The sequence below is a fragment of the Gymnoscopelus braueri genome (genome assembly GCF_963280865.1).
Source record: "Gymnoscopelus braueri genome assembly, chromosome: 1".
In the NCBI taxonomy this organism is placed as follows: Eukaryota; Metazoa; Chordata; class Actinopteri; order Myctophiformes; family Myctophidae; genus Gymnoscopelus; species Gymnoscopelus braueri.
In genome coordinates, this window is record NC_137603.1 from 50,787,064 (window position 1) to 50,809,237 (window position 22,174).

A 22,174-nucleotide genomic window follows, 5' to 3' on the forward strand; every position below is an offset into this window, starting at 1 on the left:
CTCTTGCCGGCATAAAAAGTTTCATTTTCCCTTCAAATAATGACGTATATCTGGCTTGGGATAAATGTCACTTTTTGATGGCTTCGTGTGAGATCAGGCTGCACAAATGTTTGGGGGCCAAAAGGACACTTAACCCCCATCTTCCCCCGTTTGTCCCTGTTTGTTGAGATAGCCTGTTGAGCAGCTTGGCCTCTGTACAATAACACTCACAGAAGCAAAAGGAAGAGTGTGGTGAATAGAAATGAACACCTCAGCTGACCCTGTGAGGAGGGAAGTTATGTATTGAATTCCGGCTCCATTCGAGGTTGAGCACATGTTCTTTTCACTGTGTGGCTCTGTAAGAGGTTAGCCGTCTATAAGAGGGTCTGTGTGTGTGTGTGTGTGTGTGTGTATGTCTGTTCGTTTGTTTGTCTGTCGTGTCTGTTTGTGTGTCTTTCTGTCTGTGTGTCCGGAGCTAATCTCGCAAATCCAATCAGCACCAAACCTTGTATGTATGCACACTGCCAGTAGGCCACAGAGGCACCCCCACAATTTTTTCATTCTGCATATATTTTATATTGAACTTCAAACATTTATAACGAAAGTCAATGTACTGTTAATAAGCATGTTAATAAAGAATTCAATCAATCAATGTGAAGTGGTCAAATTAGCAATAGAATACAGAAGTTCAGAAGCATCTTCCATAAAACTGTTAGTGGTCTAGGATATTTCCTAAAAGCACAGGTTAAAGCCTCAATCTGCAATTTCTTTAACTGGTTGGCTGTATGTCGACCAGCAAGAACATATCTTTAGAATGTGATTGCTTGAATTATCATAATTCTACATATTGTGCTAAATGTTTATGAAAGTGCTAGTGTCTGTGTGTGTGTGTGTGTGTGTGTGTGTTCTCCTTTCACGCTGTTTCATAAATTGTAGATTAGGACTAGGCCTAACAAACATTTTCAGTCGTGAGATTTCATTTTGCTTTGATCCGCTCGTGCGGTTAATGGACGCGATATCCTCCCCACTTCCCCTCTCCACTGAACGGGCAACAGGCGGTTCGCAAGTTCACACAACCCCCCGCTGGCTTCCCACCTGCCAACGAACGCTGCCAACTGTGTTTATCCCGGATCAGACTTCAAAAATATGCTGACCTGATATTTATAATATTCAGGGGCAGAGAGCTTGTGTCTGTGGCATGGGCCTCACATACAAATCATTTTATTTGCAACTCAGAAGATTAAGAGGTTCAGCTTTAATGTCCCACAATAAATTAGGTTTGCATGGCACAGTTATGTCAAGCAGTGGACCGTCACATCCATAAAAAAACAACAAACATAACAATGCAATTCAGACAAGGCAATACATGATCTCATTGAAAAGAACTTCCGGCCAGTTCTATTGCAAAATGCAATAGCAATAGACCACTGCCAAAAGTTTGTAAATAGCAGATCTACAAGCTCACTTGTAGATCTTCTATTTTCAAACTTTTATTCATTTATTCATGGGATGATTTTATTTATTTAATTTTATTAATGAAATACTTTTGAAATATGTCGGATTTCATTGATGAAAAGTTGGACCCATAAAAATTGGTCAGCGACCCAAACATGGGTTCCGACCCACTGCTTGGGAAACAGTGATATAGACCATGCTAAATGAATGTCCACATGGGAAAATGACATGAGAGCTTAATGGTCAGGGACCATGCAATGGATGATCCATTCATGAATGGATGGATGGATACACTTTGATCATCAGTCTGTTCCTTCCATTCAACAAACAGCCGGGCCCACTGTCTGTCTGTCTGTCTGTCTGTCTGTCTGTCTGTCTGTCTGTCTGTCTGTCTGTCTGTCTGTCTGTCTGTCTGTCTGTCTGTCTGTCTGTCTGTCTGTATTTCTGTCTCCGTCTGTCTCATCTCCTAAGACCATGAGACATGTGTCCTTAGGTTCTAAGGATACGAGACATGTGTCCTCGTGTCCCATGTTCTTAGGGTATAGAGCGTCGCAGTTCCCGCCCACTTCCTGTTTTTTTTGGTGCCGGAAGAAAAAACTCAATGCATTTTTCCATTGACATTTCCAAAAATATTTATATCTATTAATTTAAGCCTCGAATCAAGCCATCACGAGATGACATGAATCATGACCATAAAACGTTTTTTTCTGTGATTTTTTTTTATTTTATATTTAATTATATGATATACTATATTTAATAAATACCCTTTGTTTTGCCGTTTTCAACAAAAAAAAAATCACAGAATCAAACGTTTATGGTCATGATTCATGTCATGTCATGATGGCTTGATTCGAGGCTTAAATTAATAGATATAAATATTTTTGGAAATGTCAATGGAAAAATGCATTGAGTTTTTTCTTCCGGCACCAAAAAAAACAGGAAGTGGGCGGGAACTGCGACGCTCTATAGGGTTCATGTTTAAAGCATTTGATTGGATTACATTTTCAGATTTTCACCATCATAATGGATATTTGAAAATGCTTGTGAAGTGAATATTTACATCATTTTAACCTGTTTTAAAGCGTTTGGTGATACTGTTCTAATATATTCATCAGCTGCAACTGAATCCAACACTGATAACTGATGTCTTCATCACAAGCATAATTCACTAGTATTTATATATTTATTTACATGTAATTATACGATTGTAATTGTATTATTTTATAATAATAATAATAATAATAATAATACATTTTATTACGCACTTTACATTCTGACGAATCTCAGAGTGCTACAGATTAAAAGCAAGGCAAACAACATCATAGGCAACAAAACAGTTACAAGACACCCAACTAGGCTAAACTAAAGAAAATTTGAAATTAAAACTCAGTACGAAAAAAAAGAATGTTTTACTCAGTACGAAAATGTTATCGCCACTGTCGGGCAGAAACCTTGCATGTCCAAAACCATTATTATTATTTTAGAAACATTTTAAAATAGCGGTTCTATGAGCTTTTTGTATCCGCTACCTTCACTACTCTTGTATAAAATAAAGGAACAATTACTCACCCATGAAGCCTTGAATTCATGGAGATTTTTTGAGCCAATAATGACTCAACAACCATTAAAAACGTCACTCATCACTTGTCTGCCTGTCTGTCAAATGAACAAAGCGTCCATCAGCCTCTGCCTCCACATGTGTAAATGTTACCACAGGGTTTGGGTTTCCAAGTCTGCATATTATAAGCAACTTTGGTCTTGTTTTCCTTACAAAGTTTATTGCTTTGTCTTTGGGCTTCTTTGTTTCTGTAGTGTGTAGTTGCTTATTTGGGCTTGCTTCCTAATGTTGTTTAAACCAGTGGTTCTCAAACCTTTTCATGTCAAGGACCCCCAAATAAATATGTATTTGTCCCCGGACCCCCATCTGAAAAATAGTTTGTGCCAGGGACCCCCATACAAGATTTGACTTAAAAAAAATCCAAAATAGCCGATTCAGGTGGTTCAACTGATTTTGATGCTAACACGTTCACTGCCATATTAACACGTTCACTGCCATTGACGGAGATCTCCGTCATTAAAAAAAAAATTATAATAATAATTTCTATTTTTTTTCTTTCGTTTTTCACACAGAACCAGGAGATAACGCGATCCAAAGATTTGTGTGTGTGTGTGTGTGTGTGTGTGTGTGTGTGTGTGTGTGTGTGTGTGTGTGTGTGTGTGTGTGTGTGTGTGTGTGTGTGTGTGTGTGTGTGTGTGTGTGTGTGTGTGTGTGTGTGTGTGTGTGTGTGTGTGTGTGTGATCATGCGGCCTATAGTCACTTATTTTGGGCTTGTTTCCGTAGACTAGCCCGCTTGTTTCTCTCCAAAAATCTGGCAACACTGGGTTTGGGTTGTAATAGGTGGGGTTGTGTTGGGGTGGATTCTGACATGAACTGTGCGCTGGTCCTTTTGGTTAGGGCCGGGTAGGGAGGAATGCTGCCTCAGCAACCATGTCTGTCTCTCAGGGCTTGTTGCAGGGAAGTGGACTGATTTGAATACTGTGTACCGTTGGGAGACGTCCAGTGTTTATGCGTCGGTGTTCTACTACGAAGTAGCTGCTTGCCTATTGGGGAAGAAGACAATTTAATCCTGTTCTCAGTTCTGCCAGAAGCCGCATAAAAGATGATTTGGCACAGGATTTTGTAGTTACAACATGTGTGCACTGGTAAAATCACCAGTGTTAATTTAATCTCATCTGCAAATGTATCTGTTAAGGGTCCATTTGGTTACGTCTGTACACTCAGAGTTAGAAATGGGTCAATCTCGGAAGCCATTCGGTAAAAAAATAAGTTTCTCCGTTTTTGCCTCTGGGAGCACATTCTTCTTTTTGTGTTAAGTGCCATTCACACTGAGCACTATAACTATAAAGATACCTATTTTTTTTTGTAACTATATTTTTATAGTTATAGTTATAGTTGTAGTTCTCAGTGTGAATGGCCCTTTAAACAGGAACTTGGGGTTGGCTCCTCCCCTTTCTTAGTCCACTTTCTCCCGGGTGCGTCTGTGTTTATACTAACAACATGTTAAAGGCAGTAGTGCTGACAGATTCTGCTGTTAGCAACAGATTCTGCTGTTAGCAGTCTTGAGAGCAAAGAAATGGGTGAATTAACCTCGACATTGACTTCAGTGGAGAGTGGTTTGCGGCCTGTCAGACTTGATGTGTTGTTTATGTTGTTATTTTGTAATGGGAATGTGTTGGGGGGGATTATGTTGTGGTACTTGATGTGTAGTGTTGTGTCATGGTGTTCATTTGGTGATTTATGTTGATGTAGTTTATGTGTTTTGGCGTAACACCGTGACTGTGAGGAAGTTGTGAACAGTAAGTACATTTACTACATTTGTACTTTTGAATTCTTACGTATTTGTAAAAGCAAGTATTCCAGTACTTTAACTTAAGTACACATTTGAGTATCTATACTTTGATTCAAGTACTGGAGTTGAGTACTTTGTCCACCTGATTCAAGTACTGGAGTTGAGTACTTTGTCCACCTGTCATGGTCATGGCCTCAGTCCCTCCCTGTTTGTCCATGACTTGCCTCTGCCCCTTCCATGTCCTGATCCTAATTCCCCTCGGTCATCACCTCTCCTTTTTCCTCTGTGGTTGGAAAACTCTGATTGCCCTGAGTCCCATCACCTGTGAGGACCAGCTGAGCCTGGTTGTGCGTGACGATCTCCAGAGACTACTTATACTGTGTCTTTGTATAAGATTAGTGCTGGATCTTAGTTTAGTGTGTCAGGTTCCATGTCTGTGTCTAACTTGTTCTGTTGTTATCTTATGTCATTCTTTACGTAAAGTCAGTTTAATGTGATCCTCATCTCCTGCCTTTGTTTGAGTTCCTGCACTTGGGTCCTAACACCATGAGTCCCTGACACTACCACTGCTGCGATGTCTGATCACCCCCCTTTCCGTTTCCTTTTCCCATTGATGTTGAGTTGGTTTATGTGGTCGTGTTGTGTGCAGTTGCCACAATAAAAGAGTACATTGGGTGAACAATCGTTGGCATGGCTTGTTCTTCATATTATGAGCAACGCTCAGGTCATTGGTATACTATATAAACAAAGATGGCTGCCAATATTTATTATGTTTGATGCCGTTGGCTCTCTGCTCGCACTAACGGTGACGGCAAGATGTGCGGCAAGTTTCCGCATGTCAGGATTTTACTGTGTTTTACTTTGTTCATTTACGTTAAATCAGAAGAGACAGACGGGTCTGTTGTACAAATGACAGGTGGAATTTGGGACTTCAACGTTCAATAATTTCTTATATTTATATACATTAACACCTGTCAAAACACAGTAACAAAGTGCTTTATAGTTAAAGCTCTTATTATGTAATTTTTGTGTGTGAATACAAATTTATTTTGTCCAATCTATGGTAGAATATGTTAAAATAATCCCTGGCTAATAAGCCTTATATGTCGAATACATTATAATTGACCTCTATACTTAATATCTCTATAGGCTACTAAAACTTAAGTAAGGTTAATATGAGCATCAAAACAATATTTTTAATATTCTTTATTATTACATGCATTCAATACATTCCATAGGGCTGGACCACACATAGACAGATGACATCATCAACTTGCGACGGGAGTTGTCCCAATTAAGTGAAAGATATTTAAGGTTTAAAATATTTAAGGTGTTTTTCATTTTTAATTTGAGTTATAGAGGGCAATTATAATGTATTAAGGCATATAAGGCTTATTAGCCATGGATCCTTTCAATAATATGATATCGCCGCTGTCAGGCAGCAATCTCGTATCTCCAAAACTGTTACTTTTCATGAAATGGGAAAAAAAGAGCCACATGTGTTCCAATGTATCCAATGTAGTTATTATTTAGTCACAAGCTCTTGTTAATGCTTGTGTGTGTGTGTGTGTGTGTGTGTGTGTGTGTGCGTGTGTGTGCGTTTGTGCGTGTGTGCGTGCGTGTGTGTGCGTGTGTACTTTTTGCAGTCAGGTCTGATTCGCGTGTCAGATGAAGAGTACTTCATCGCTCCGCTGCCCCACAGCTTGGCCGCCCAGCACAACTACAGCGCCCCCGGTGGTCATCACCCGCACGTCGTCTACAAACGCTCAGCCGAACACACGGTCCACGGTGGACCTGGCAACCCGTCCCTGCACAACACGGCCAAACCTGACAACCCCTATCTACATCAGCATCATCATCAGCGTCACCATGACTACCAACACGGAAAGCTACAGAGGCAACACTTCTGTGGTCGCCGCAAGCAATGTATGTAAGGGACCCTTCTTACTTTGTAGGCTACTTATTAATGTACTTAAAACAATGTATGTAAGGGACCCTTCTTACTTTGTAGGCTACTTATTAATGTAATTAAAACAATGAATGTAAGGGACCCTTCTTACTTTGTAGGCTACTTAATAAAGTACTTTAAACAATGTATGTAAGGGACCCTTATTACTTTGTAGGCTACTTAATAATGTACTTAAAACAAGGTATGTAAGGGACCCTTCTTAGCTTCTTTTTTTTTGGCCTGATTTATTTTTATTCTTGTCAGGTCGTTCATGTGCCTGATTTTACGAGGAAAGAAGCTTTTTAGAAGTCTGTTGCCAGTGGCCCTGAGACTACGTAGCCATTTTCCATGTGCCATCATCTGAAACAGTCTGTGTTTGGGGTGGCTCTCGGATCCTTGATGATTCTGCAAGCTTTGCTGACACAACATATCAGACAGTCTACATTTCCCAAAAGGAAATGCATGCATTTAATTCAGTGTGACCAGAAGCAGAGATAAAACATATCTCCGCACCCGTCATAAAAATGAATGACCAGGGGGATATCAAAAGCAGAGGCATGGCCGTCCCCTCCCCATCCCCCCAGCTAATCCAACCCTGTATGTTTGTGCAGCTTTGGGCCTTTCTTTCACATGATGTATGTGATGATCTTATTACTGCTAATTATTAGCAATTATTGCTACTGAGCTTATATGATCAGCAACATTACATAACATACATATGTGGTTATTCTCTAACATGAAGGTGTTTTTACATTTTGAGGTGTTGTCGTTGTTGAAGGTCATTTTGTTGTAAATAATGTTCAACAGTCAGACCTGTAGAACAGCAGGCCATTAGGTGCTAGAAAGCAGCATGGTCCTGTCAACTCTCTCTCTCTCTCTCTCTCTCTCTCTCTCTCTCTCTCTCTCTCTCTCTCTCTCTCTCTCGCTCTCTCTCTCTCTCTATTCAATTCAAAGGAGATTTGTTGGAGTTTTAAATGTTCATTTGTCATTTGAGCAAATGTCGTGACAATATTCAAAATACAACAATAAACATACATGTAGCTGTATCCGTGAGTGTTCCTGTTTTATTTAAATGTCAGACATAAACAACAACACACACATAACAATAAACTGAAAAATCAAAGGAGCATGAGAAAACATGTTTACATTGCCAAATCAAGTGTCAAATACAAACTGTGAAATGATGACCAATTAAAAGGGAATAAAGAAAACAGAGCTTTGTCACGTTGCATTTTAGAAAAACTAGCTTACAAACCATGAAAATGCTCCTTTGCTGTTTGCTGGAATACCACTCTCTCTCTCTCTCTCTCTCTCTCTCTCTCTCTCTCCCCCTCCCTATCCCTCCCTCTGTTCTGCCATGCTGTCATGTCAGTCTCGGGCGTCACGGGCCGCTACACACCATAGACTTTTGTCACTTTATGTGTGACCTTGAACACTCTGGGACGTCATCCGCTGCTAAAATGTGTTGTCTGTCTCGCACCCGTTGCCCCCGCACAGATGCTCCCAAGCCTCCTCCTCCCGCCGACGGCGATGATGATCTCTTCGTCATGCCTGACGAGTTCGAGACAGAAGGACAAGGCAGGGCTCGGCGGTCGCCCATCAACTCCAACCGTGTGGGCGGGCTGAACGTGGAGACGCTGGTGGTGGCGGACAGGAAGATGGTGGAGAAACACGGCAGGGACAACGTCACCACCTACATCCTCACTGTCATGAACATGGTGAGTAAAGGGATATGGGACGATAATCGTTATTATCCTTCATCGTGAAAAAAAAAACCGCTCACAATAATCTTATCGTGGACATTTAAATGTATCGTGAAATTGTCCTCCGTCATACACTATAGGATGAATTAGCTTTTGTTGAGCTCCAGATTCAGTACCACTTAAACCCCTCTATACTTGATAAAACAGACCTGTAAAGAGCGTATTTGGTATGCTCTTATTTCACTCTACACAAATCGACCCCCCCCAGAATAGCGATGCTGGAAGTTCAAGTGGTTAACAAAAGTTACATTTGCATATTTTGATTATCACAATAATATTGTTAAACGCAATATTTTTTTCCACAATAATCGAGACATGTAATTTTCATATTGTCCCATCCCTAATGGTGAGACCGGCAGAGAGAGAGAGAATCAACTTTATGTGTGCATGTGTTGTTGTGTACTGTGCATGCATGCACAGTGCACACACACACACACACATGCGCATGTACACACACGTGCGCGCACGCACACACACACACACACACACACACACACACACACACACACACACACACACACACACACACACACACACACACACACACACTCAGGCACACACACACACACACACACACACACTCAGGCACACACACACACACACACACACACACACACACACACACACACACACACACACACACACACACACACACACACACACACACTTGTGGAATTTATATAGATGATAGTGTCTTGTCATGTCTTGTAAAGTCATTGATCAGTGTGTATTTTGATGCAGGTATCCAGTCTGTTCAAAGACGGCACCATTGGTACGGACATCAACATTGTGGTGGTCAGCCTGTTGCTGTTGGACCAGGAGCCGGTGAGTCCATTCACACTGTTTGATGACGTCTCTTTTCTCTGTCTTGTTTCTAGGAGTGTCAGTGTTGCCAGATTTTGTCAGAGAAACAAGCAAACAAGGTCTATGAAAACAAGCCCAAAAACAAGTGACTAATCAAACTTTATTGTCAAATGTTGTTTTAGAGCAGTGGTTGTAACATTTTCATTATCAATAATGAATATGTATTTGGGCCACAGACCCCCATGTGAAAAAAAAAATGGTCCCGGGGGACCCTGTTTGTGTTGTAAAATGCTTCAAAAACATTCCAGATTTTTCTCTCTTCGTTTTTTTCTTTTTTGAAAATAGTATATAGTATTAAAGTGGTTACACTGAAGCAAGCCCAAATAAGCAACTACACTTTGGAAAGAACCCCCCAAAAAGAACGCAACCCGCAACTACCTATATTTACAAGCGACTTTGCAGGAAAACAAGCCCAAAGTCGCTTCTAATAAGCGGACATGGCAACATTGAAGAGTGTTTCTACGGCCGCGCGTCCACCAAAGTGTTTATTTTTCCCCAGCTGAAAGTGCAAGGCATTCTTCTTAAAGCGCTCATGTGGGAGCGCTTGAGGGGGGAGCGGTTTCTCAATGATGACAGTGAAGAGTGCAGCCGTCTGCCCAAAGCAGAACATTTTTCAACTCTCGCGACCAGATTTTGCAAGAGAAACAAAGCGGTCAGGTTTATGAAAACAAACCCAAAAGAAGCATTTAGGCCACATGAGCACACACACGACTATTTGAAAATAGCCGATCTACAAGCTCACAACGTGTCACGCTGCAATGCAAAGAAATCTTGAAAGAAATGTGAAAAATGTGGAACGTTTTGGAAACATTTTAAGTACACAAATCTTATATGGTGGTCCCTGCCACAAGATATTTTCAGATGATGGTCCGCAAATACATATTAATCTGGGCGTCCTTGACATGAACATGTTTGAGAACCACTGGTTTAAACAACATTAGACAGCAAGCCCAAATAAGCAAACCCCAAAAAACAACCCGCAACTACCAAGATTTACAAGCAACTTTACAGAAAAACAAGCCAAAGTCGCTTATAGTAAGCGGACATGGCAACACTGATAAAAATGGCGAACGTGCATAGCTCAGGGCGAAGAGACACTCAGCGGCGAGTCACAAACAGCTTAGTGGCCTTGTGGTTAGAATGTCCGGCGTGTCCGCCCTGACGCGTGTCATACCAAAGACTATAAGAATGGTACCCAAAGCTTCCCTGCTTGGCACTCAAGGGTTGGATTGGATGTAAGTCCCTGCGACATACAAGCATCATGTCCAGGGGGTACATGACTTGTACTTCAAGCTGCCTCATACTATAAGGGAACAGGAGATAGACTCCTGACCTATGTGGCAGTCTGCCACCTGCAGAATTAAGCTCTCCTCATTACTATTGATAGCTCCTGTGCCTCTCACCTGCTTTTAAATGTCATTACACAGCCTTTTGCCCGACATGACTAGGGATGGGTTTCGTTTTGGTTTTAAACCGGTATTTTTTCAAATGGTGTAGGAGGTGCCTAAACTTTGCCAGAACCGATGCTTTTCAATACAAAAATTAAGATCAATGACATTAATGCCTTTTGTTTTTCTCTTTTCAGTTTTTTTGCAAAGTTTGAACAATGTTGTACTACTAGGCTGACACTGGATTTAATTCTCAGAGCATGCTGCCAGTGCTGCCTTACTTTGCCAAAATCATCACACAAGTTACACAGCATTACAATACGGTACCATTGGGCACCATGCGGTTATCAGAGTAGTATCGGATATGGCGGTAGCAGTTCTAGTATGGTACCGGTTCTCTGTACTCAATCCTAGACATGACCTGACGAAGATGTATCGACGTCGAAACGTTGTCTTCCTTTTCGATCATCTGCACCTTACAAATAAAAAAAAAAGGCTCCAACTGTCGCGTACCTCCAGTGCCTTCGTTCTTTTTGCTATGGGCCACATGGCTCGAGAACTGTTACATCCCAAGTCTACTTACCATTACATGGGTACCTAGGCACACTGCTAGTGTTTCTGGCAAAGTGTGAATTTGTGGCACCCCCATTGAAAACAATTCATAACATATGTTGTGCCACCCATTTCGGATGCTGTCAATGCACTGAATGGGACATTATCACGTTTAATCAGACTATTGATATATTGATACTACCTACTATTAAGTAGGTAAGATAACCCACGTTTAATCAGACTGCTGACCTACCGACTGGGCTCAGTCGGTGTTTTGTTTAAAGTATAGCTTTGGACCGCGTCGGAGGCGCGCCGTCTCAAGCGAACTTGAGCCACGAGAGGCACCACTGAGTGAGCTAAAGCGAGCGAGTTGCCGTGCCGAACGTTGCGAAGTTCGCTTGAGCCGACTCAGCGGCGTCCGAGTTATGTACCGATAGGCACAGAATCGTAAATCATGTTTTGGGGGTGAGCATTTGCCCAGCGTTTGTATCTCACCAATCAATAGTCTGATTAAACGTGGGTAGGTCAGTATCGTACCTACTTAATAGTAGGTAGTATCAATATATCAATAGTCTGATTAAACGTGATAATGTCCCATTCAGTGTATTGACAGCATCCGATTTATGGCCTATATCCAGATTGGAGTCGCATTGTTTTTATTCAGTCTGAACAGAAAAAAAACACATGGAATCAAATGTTTTTGCGAATCAGATTTGAATCACTGTCCTTACATTCTGTAGCCTTCTTGTTCTCAGACTGCATAAAACCAATCAGACTCCCATTTGGATATGGTCTCATTCTAAACATTGCAGTGTAATTCTTTCTTCTATTTTGTTTTTTATCCTGTTATTTTACACACATTTAAGCAGTAATTGGTCTTGAACCTCTTTACCGCTGTCTTAACCTTACTCACTCTCTTTGTTGATGTGTGTGTGTGTGTGTGTGTGTGTGTGTGTGTGTGTGTGTGTGTGTGTGTGTGCAGCTGGGTCTGAACATCAACCACCACGCGGACCAATCTCTGAACAGCTTCTGCCAGTGGCAGAGTGGCCTGGTGGGGAAGGGTGGTAAACGTCATGACCACGCCGTTCTGCTGACCGGACTGGACATCTGCTCCTGGAAGAACGAGCCATGTGACACCCTGGGTACAGTGTGTGTGTGTGTGTGTGTGTGTGTGTGTGTGTGTGTGTGTGTGTGTGTGTGTGCACGTGCGTGCATGCATGCGTGTGCAAATGTCCCCACAAGTATAGGAGAATTTGAGGGATAGACATTGTAAGGACCTATTTTCCTTTCAAGAATGTATTTTTGTTTTATGGTAAGAGATAGGCTTAACAATTATAAAAATATTCAGGTTGTGGTTAGCGTCAGGATTATAGGCATTTAGAGGTTAGGTTTGGGGGTTAGAGTTTTCCCTATTTTAAACTTAGGCCACGTTTACGCGGAAAACGATCAGAACAGAAAACGACAAAAGTGCCATTGCGTTCTCACTTTTTATTCTGCGTATACACGGAGACGCCAAAGTGATTGAAAGCGCTGTAGTGTGCATGCCAGGTGGCTAGGTGGCGGTGTGACGCCCTGCCAGATAGACCAGCCACGCATGCGTAGAACCACTTCCGTTCTACTTCCTATCACAGCTGTTTGTTTACGTGTCCCTCTTTTTGCTTGTACAGTTCCCGTTCTCTTTGCTGTTTCCCCCGTATTGCATGTTTACATGGAGACGCGAGGCGGAGCGTTTGAAAAGATCTCCACTCTTTGTTGCGGTTTCAACCCCACGAAAATGCTGCTTGCCGTCTTAGCGGAAGACACATCTGATATTTTATTTTGCCACGTTTTCTCTAGAGACCGTTGTCATCTAAACAGGCCCCGGGGGCCTTAGTTGTGCGGCGATATCACACACAGAGAAATAGCCGATCTACAAGCTTGAGCTTGTAGATCTGCTATTTTACGGCTATCGTTTGCCTTTTTTCAGCAATGTTCAATGCTGTCCTAAAATGTAATACAAACTGTGTGTGTGTGTGTGTGTGTGTGTGTGTGTGTGTGTGTGTGTGTGTGTGTGTGTGTGTGTGTGTGTGTGTGTGTGTGTGTGTGTGTGTGTGTGTGTGTGTGTGTGTGTGTGTGTGTGTGTGTGTGTGTGTGTGTGTGTGTGTGTGTGTGTGATGTCAGTAGGGCCTACACACACAGGCTACAAAGGCCATTGTAGCCTGACCATCGATAAATGACAAGCAGTTTGCCAGGTCGTTGTAAAGCCATATGGCTACAGGAGCAGCCGATACTTGGAACATTTGGCTGGGAACGTGACCTTTAGCTTTTTTTTACTGTTCAGAGATGATGCAGTTGTACATTTGCCACATGGTTTCATGTTGGAGGTAGAGGAGGTCACAGGGGTCAGCGGAAGAGGTATTGGCTGCATGGGATGTTATGTGAATAGTTTTGCACCACCATGCAAATGGTGAATAAACAATATGTGGTTGTCAGGCAGAAACCTTGTATCTCCATATTTAAACGTTTTATATATATTTTTTTGGAGGGGGGGAAATAAATGCCCTAGCTACTTCATCATACTACAGTCTCACACAAAAGTAGCAAAAACAGCAAGCTCAAAACCTGCCACGAAGCGACGCATTTTGACCATGTAGATCTGCTATTTTTTAATTTGAATCCTGAAAAGTAACAGTTTTGGACATATTAGGTTTCCAACCGACAGCAACGAAATGTAAGTGTATGTGGCTTCAGAATAGTTGTGGTATAGTGGGGACAGACAGACGGACAGACAGCCTGGAGGCAGGGGGTCTCATTGCCACCATGCACATCATAAACAGTCCAATCTGTCCTCTGTGGGTTTTCATATTAACACCGTTTACAGCATGCAGGGGATTCTGAGGTAGCACATTACAGCTGGTACCCCCCTCTCTTCTGTGTGTGTGTGTGTGTGTGTGTGTGTGTGTGTGTGTGTGTGTGTGTGTGTGTGTGTGTGTGTGTGTGTGTGTGTGTGTGTGTGTGTGTGTGTGTGTGTGTGTGTGTGTGTGTGTGTGTGTGTGTGTGTGTGTGTGTGTGTGTGTGTGTGCATACGTACGTATATGACAGGCATAGTTGTTGTCGGCCAGATGTTCCCAGATGTCCCAAACCACAAGAATGTGTTTTGAGATGCAAGGAGGAAGAGAGAGAGAGGGAGAGAGAAAAAGTGAACGATGTAGTCAAATACAGAGAAAGAGAGACAAAGAGATAAATAGAGAGAGAGAGAGACAGAGGCAAAGAGAAAGAGAGAAAGGCAGAGAGAGGAAAGAGAAGGAGAGAAAAAACAGAGAACGAGAAAGAGAGAGAAATGTGAGGCCTTGATATAATTATGTTCTTTGTATCACTGTTACAGTGTTACCAATCTTTTTATTTTATATAATGCTTTTAGTCCTTTTGCACTCGTGAGGGTTCTAGTGAAGTTCACCTCCCTTAAATGGTTACGATGTGTAATGTTGAGAATATTATTTTCAGAAGTCAGAAAAGGTTTTTTTTTTTTTTTAATGTAAGTCTGAGGTCTGTAGTAATATTTTAACTTAGTCACGGATGATAAACGTGATCATAAAATACATGAACGTCTCATGTTTAGTGTAGTACATTGTTGAACATACAGTACATGGGGACATTGGACTAGATGAAAAGCCTAGCAATCAGTGTCTATGTCCTGTGTGCATGCTTTAATACCTGTCTTATGTCCTGTGTTCAGGCTTTAATACCTGTCTATGTCCTGTGTGCATGCTTTAATACCTGTCTATGTCCTGTATGGAGGCTTTAATACCTGTCTTATGTCCTCCGTGCAGGCTTCGCTCCCATCAGTGGAATGTGCAGTAAATACAGGAGTTGTACCATCAACGAGGACACTGGTCTGGGCCTGGCCTTCACCATCGCCCATGAGTCTGGACACAAGTAGGTCAAACACCAGCCACAGCACTACTTCAGTTCACATCATCTCACAGGCATTAGCAAACTAGCCTGTTAACCAAACAAATCTGCCAGTGCAAAAAAATAAAAAATTAGCCCTCGGCAGATTAGTCTGGCCCAAAGACTATAAAAAAGAAATGGACAAAGCGACGTCATTGGATAAACTGATTCTTGACCATCAGGTCAAAATTCGGGTCAGATCTTGTGTCTAAGTGAAAGTTATATCGTATTAACATTTTACATAGTGAGGCTTTAAGAAATTAAATAATTTATACAAACATTATTATTATTATTATTATCATTATTATTTTATAGAGTCTGGGAATGTTAGCAGAATTTGTAACTCTTGGTTTCTCGTGCGTTGATTTAATGCAAGAATTTGTTCCTGGGTTGGGGGGTGGGGGGAGGGGTCTCACCTCTGGGAATTCAGGGCCCCATGACAATATATTACACGGGACCCCCAATATTTGGTGAAAGATAAAATCTATAAATAACGTTCCACTCGGGGTCCTCCCTAATAACTCTTCACTCCCGGGAGGGTTAAACCTCGTCTCTTTGAGGCTCCTTGTTTACAGCTTTATAAATCTGTATTGAGTGACATAAATATGTCACAATTTAAAATGATGAACACACATTGGGATAAGTATACTTCATCCTCTGTAATAATTCATGAGTGAATAACATATCGTTGCGGTCGGGAGGAAACCTAGTTTATTTTTTGGGGGGGGGTTTCTTTCATAAATAATACCCTAATTCATCATACAAGAGTGTCACACAAATGTAGTGAACATAGCAGATCTACAAGCTCACAACGCATAGATTGGCTATTTTCACAATTTTAGTTTTTGAAATAAAAAAGGGAACGGTTTTTGAACATACAAGGTTTCCACCCGACAGCAACAGTATTTTGCCACGGGCCACACCATGCTATAGTTTGTATATGTTTCCGTTGAGATAAGATTTATATATGTATGTATATATTTTTTAAATCTTTTTAGATTTTGATGTTGTAGTAAGACTCCTCTGGCTGTGCTGGCTGGGGCCACTGCACAAACTAGAAGCAACTTGTACAAAATAACCTGTGATCTTTTGATGTCTCAAGGAGATAAGTCAAATAAAGGCAACAGGTGCCAGGGTAGGAGTGGCGGGCTCAGATGAACATAGCCTGCAGGCTAGAAGCTGTTAATCGCTGACAAATTTGAGTGGATGTAATTACTTAATGTATGACATCATGCTGAAAGGGGAGGGGTTGAAAACATGCATGGTCTAGTGTTGATATTCTTCTCCATTCATACAAGTGACAACAGAATAAGATCCTCAATAACTCTGAGAGTGTGCAAACGGAACCAGAACCTAATGGACCCTATGAAGCCCAGCGCATAGTACAGCCGAACAGCCGCCGTTTCTTGGGCTCGGCTGGGTCCTCCAGACTGCAGTATGACGTCATTCAGAGGTTCGAGGTGGGCGGGATCAGAACATTTGCCGGGTGTTCAAGTTCATTCTGTCAGCATGAAAGCCAGTGAAAACAGCGGTAGTTTGGAAGAGACACAAGCCAACTTCCAGAAGTCTAGTGACCATTCGTAACTGCACACCTATCACTAGAAAGGGCAAAACCTCCAAACCTCCATCATTAATAACCCACAGAGCTCCGCGGTCGCAATATCCAGGTATTAATTTAAACATCTGTTCCAGCAGTGCTGCTGGCTGTAGTGTGCACTGCTTCACTCAAAGCAAACATCTCTGGGAGGGTCTGGCTATTTAAAGTAAAGTAAAGTAACCTGCAGTAGTAAAGGGTTGTCCGCACGGAGAATAATAAAAACTGTAACGATAATAATGTGAGCCTCCACACAGACGTCACTGTTAACATGTTGATACGTGACTGATGGGCCTTTCACGCAGCCTGCGGACAGGTGGCCACTTGCTGTCACCGTCGAGTGCAAACGGCATCAGAAAAAATGATAATGTGTATATTGGCAGCCATCTTTGTTTGTATAGTATTACAATGACCTGAGCTTGCTCACAAGTCATGCCAACGATTGTTCACCCAATTGACTCTTTTATTGTGGCAACGTTTGCACAAAACACGACCACATAAACCAACTCGATATCAATGGGGAAAGGGAGGGGGTTGATCAGAACAAACAGACATCACAGTCATGGTGTTAAAGGCATATTTCACTTTCAAACATGTTTGGGGTCATTTTAACATCTACTCTGGCTTTTGTGAGCACCCCAGACAGTTTTTAAGTTGCTTGATTCAGTATTTAGATATTTTATATTCATTTTATCAGACACGTCCCCTTCCTATACAAACCCCATTGGCCATTATAACTTCAAACTCCATTTTAACCATGATGGATTCATCAAAAACACCCGTTCTAGGTTCTATATATTTTCAATAAATGAAAAAAGTAAGTGAAAAAACACTGTTATCTTTTAATTTATTTAAAAATCTTTTAAGTATTAAGATTATTTTTTTACACAATTCTTCTCTTCTGGGAGTCCCTGGCACCCAAAAAAATCAGATGGGGGCCCGCGGCCAAATACATATCAATTTGGGGGTCCTTGACATGAAAACGTTTTGAAATGACCTGTGACGGTGAGGGGGAACGCGTGTGTCTGTGTCATCATCATTAAGTCATCCTTGTCTCTTTGTCTCCGTCCACCCCATGCTGTGTGTTCTGTAGTTTTGGAATGATCCATGACGGCGAGGGGAACCCGTGTCGTAAGACAGAAGGTAACATCATGTCGCCCACTCTGGCGGGAAGCAACGGCGTCTTCTCCTGGTCTCCCTGCAGCCGACAGTACCTCAACCGCTTCCTGGGGTCAGTCTGGCTGTCTCGCACACGCACGCACGCACGCACCCACCCACCCACCCTACCGCAGGCACGCACGTATGCACGACACACACGCACGCACAATGATGACTGATGAGAGTATGTTTGTTGTGTCCTCCAGGACGGCCCAGGCGTCCTGCCTGGTGGACGAGCCCAAGCAGATCGGCCAGTACAAGTACCCAGAGCAGCTGCCTGGACAGCTCTACGATGCTCACACACAGTGCAAGTGGCAGTTTGGATCCAAAGCCAAACTCTGCAACCTGGATTTTGTCAAGGTGAGATACAGAATTTAGTTTTTTTTTTAAATATTTTTTTTACAATGAATGATAGAGTGCAGAGTGGCTACTGATAATGTAGGGTTGGGCCGTGTTATTAATCAAATTCAATTTAAAAAAAGGAACCAGAGGATCCAACATTGGTTTTATCGCAGTCAGAGCTGGTATGTGGACTTCACGTCTGCTACACAATTACGATTATAATTTCAAGCACCACCATAACTCTCAGGGGGTCTCTGGACCTCACTTTGAGAACCACTACAATAATATTACTGAATATTATTGAATTTGTGTGTCAAATATTTTAACGAAGGCCCAAATTATATCGATATAAAAACAATTATAGGAATCGTTAAAGGGAACCGTTAAGGAATGGGACCATGAACAGGGAATCGTTTCAATCCTAAAGGATCCCAAACCCTATAGACAGAAGTGCAGTTGTTTTGTTGCGTACCAAACAACAAAATGCCAACAAAACGTCATTGTTTTCTTTTTCATCGCGTTTTATTCTTCAGTTCCCCTGAGAAACAGTCTTATAGCAGCTGAGAACCTTTGGCCAACATTCCTCGTCAGTTACGTCCTTCCTTTACGTCCTTCCCTTGTAGCCAACAAAACCCCCTAAAGCTAATGGATAGAGTCCATTAATGAACCAGGGAATCACTATTGTCCACGTCTAGCCGTGTTCTTTAGCGCTAACGAGACAGGGGCACAAAATTTGCACTTGATTAATTTGCATGGTCTCTGTAGGACAAACCTATTGGCTGGTCCCGACAGCCCACATTTAACCCTGCATTAAAAGTATTCAACCTACAGTGAATGAAGCCCCCACAAAGCCAAATGGCCTCCATATAAGACCTTTATTATAGGTGCATTCAGTAAGATGCACATTCACATGTAAATCCTCCTGTAGATTACCATGGGTCTGTGTGCTGGGAAATAGACACAGCCTCTATACTTTATAAGGTACACATCACACACAGCCTGGCCTATTCACTGCTTTCTTAACCACACAGACCCTACCGTCCCTATTCTGGGACATGTCATAATAGGTGAACATTCTGCAAAAAAATAGGCGAAAATTCTGTGAAAATTGCATTTTGCCACTGACTGACTCGAGGAATGATAGCTTTTTGAGGTAGCGATCGAGTTTGTTCTTGTTAGACGAAAAGAACGAATCACTCGTGAACGTCACAACATTAATGTCTGTCAGACAGCTGCTTGTCTGACAGACATGCCAGACAAGCAGCTGTCTTGTCTGGCACTCACTCACTCACTCACTCACTCACTCACTCACTCACTCACACTCTCTCTCTCTCCATTCTCTCTCTCAGTTCAAATCAATTCAGTATGCTTTATTGGCATGAATGTAAGATGAGCGTGAAGGATAATTCAATAATGAAATGAAAAAAGAAAAGAAAAAACAGGCCTGATTCAGCCAGAGCCTGATTCTATGATGCCAGTGGCGATATGTGTTGGTGAATTAGAATTAATGCACACAACTATGTGTGTACAGTTATGTCTTACACAATGGTACTGTCTGTATGCAATTCATGGGTATACACCATTGACCATTTTGAGTTTGCAAATACTATTCATAAAATAAAATACTCTAAAATAAAAAAGAAATATAAAATAACTAGATAATGACATAATACTGTGTGTGTGTGTGTGTGTGTGTGTGTGTGTGTGTGTGTGTGTGTGTGTGTGTGTGTGTGTGTGTGTGTGTGTGTGTGTGTGTGTGTGTGTGTGTGTGTGTGTGTGTGTGTGTGTGTGTGTGTGTGTGTGTGTGTGTGTGCGTGCGTGCGTGCGTGCGTGCGTGCGTGCGTGCGTGCGTGCGTGCGTGCGTGCGTGCGTGCGTGCGTGCGTGCGTGCGTGCGTGCGTGCGTGCGTGCGTGCGTGCGTGCGTGCGTGCGTGCGTGCGTGCGTGCGTGCGTGCGTGCGTGCGTGCGTGCGTGCGTTAAGGGTTGCATTAGACCAGAATTTGCCTTTTTTAAGAAAAGAAAATGTTTTAATGACAAACGCCAGACAAAAGGTCTTCCCTCCAGACATTTGGCCGGAAAATAAAAATATAATACATTCCATTACTGGAAAAAGGGAGACACGTTTCAGCTTCACCCCGGCTGATGGCTGCTCAGATGGTTATGACGAGCGCTCGGGAAGGAGCAGCTAGTTGTTACATTTCTTGCTCAGGGACACTTTTGACACATAGACCGAGGCCTGGGAGGAGAACCAACAGCCTTCTGATGACCAGGCCACTAAGCTATTAACTGGGATTAAGGTTTCAAACAGTCTGTGAAGTTTTGATGGAAGAACGTTCCGACATTTATCCCGACTGGGCGAAGGTGGCAGAGGTGGTCCATGTCATTCAAGTGTGCCAGCAGAGCGTGGTAGCATTGTAGCATATCGTTACTGTAGGGTGGAAACCTTGTATGTCCAAAACTGGAAAAAAAGGAACCTGTGTTCCAATGGATCCAATGTAGTTATTATTTGGTCACAATTGCTCTTGTTAATACATTTATTTATAAAAAATCCACAGTCAGATTGAACGTTCCTCTTCTACCCCGGATTTGAACCCGTTTCCTGTGCAAAGGGCTGAAATCTTTACCATTGAGCTAATAAATTGAATCTTGACCATCCGGTCAAAATTTGAGTCACATCCTGTGTCTAGGTGAGACATGACCTTTGACACGTGCCGCTTTAACTTATTATATTACTTTATAATTATTATTTTTCAAAAACACGTGAGCTTCTATATTGGCAGTTTTTGCTATTTTTGTGTGACACTGTAGTATGCGGGCATTAATTTACGAAAAAAACATGAAGTGCAGTATGGAGATACAAGGTTCCTGAGGTCTGTGCAGAGGGTTAGTGATGGTCAGAGGTGTAGCATTTTAACGGATTTCACCTGAGAGCAGGGCCTTTTAAGAAAGAACAGGAAGGCGGAAAACGGAGCAGTGGGGGTTGCATCACAGAGGAAGAATGTTAACGTGCGTGCGTGCGTGCGTGCGTGCGTGCGTGCGTGCGTGCGTGCGTGCGTGCGTGCGTGCGTGCGTGCGTGCGTGCGTGCGTGCGTGCGTGCGTGCGTGCGTGCGTGCGTGCGTGCGTGCGTGCGTGCGTGCGTGCGTGCGTGCGTGCGTGCGTGCGTGCGTGCGCACAGGGTTTAGGTCCAGGCATCACTGATTCAAATAGTAAAAGGACACGATGGCGAAGATGTTTTATAATGAGGTGTAAAAAATTATTTGACCAAATGTTTCTCATCAAGATGAGATGGAAACATTTGGTCAAATCATTCTCACCTGATCACAGCCGTGCTGCAGTCCCATACTGTCTGTCACTGCCTGTTGCCAAGGCCACTGGAAGAGTGTGTGTGTGTGTGTGTGTGTGTGTGTGTGTGTGTGTGTGTGCGTGCGTGTGCGTGTGCGTGTGCGTGTGCGCGTGTGCGTGTGTGTGTGTGTGTGTGTGTCTCGTGCATACCTCGAGGACTGTCTGACCAATCGACATGTGTGGTTTTAATGGGTTAACACAGGGAAGCTGTCTGAGCCTTCCCTAAAACACCCTGGACAACGCTCCACACATCCCAGACTCTTCTCCCTCCCTCCTCTTTGCAGTTACAACTGCAGACTCACTCCAAATTTTCTGCCGTAGTCTGAAGACTCACCTCATCTGACTTCACCTCAGCCCTTAATATCTTAACCTAGATATGACGGCCGTGCATTGCAGACAAACCGTGGTCATTTGTTCTCATGTTTTTGTTACTTGCTTTTTTCTTGATCACAATTTTAAAAATGTTTAAAACATTTAGATAGCATGCTATTTAGACATATGTTCATTGT

General features: G+C 42.5%; 1 protein-coding gene across 1 annotated transcript in view; it reads left to right on the top strand.

Moving 5' to 3' along the window:
* Nucleotides 1-22,174, top strand: part of adamts18 (ADAM metallopeptidase with thrombospondin type 1 motif, 18) — a 79,657-nt gene that overhangs the window by 19,665 nt on the left and 37,818 nt on the right. Inside the window, 7 exon segments of the mRNA XM_080438068.1 lie at nucleotides 6,431-6,710; nucleotides 8,230-8,450; nucleotides 9,237-9,320; nucleotides 12,282-12,441; nucleotides 15,109-15,214; nucleotides 17,917-18,054; nucleotides 18,188-18,341. Of these exon segments, the coding sequence (XP_080294194.1) occupies nucleotides 6,431-6,710; nucleotides 8,230-8,450; nucleotides 9,237-9,320; nucleotides 12,282-12,441; nucleotides 15,109-15,214; nucleotides 17,917-18,054; nucleotides 18,188-18,341 (1,143 nt within the window).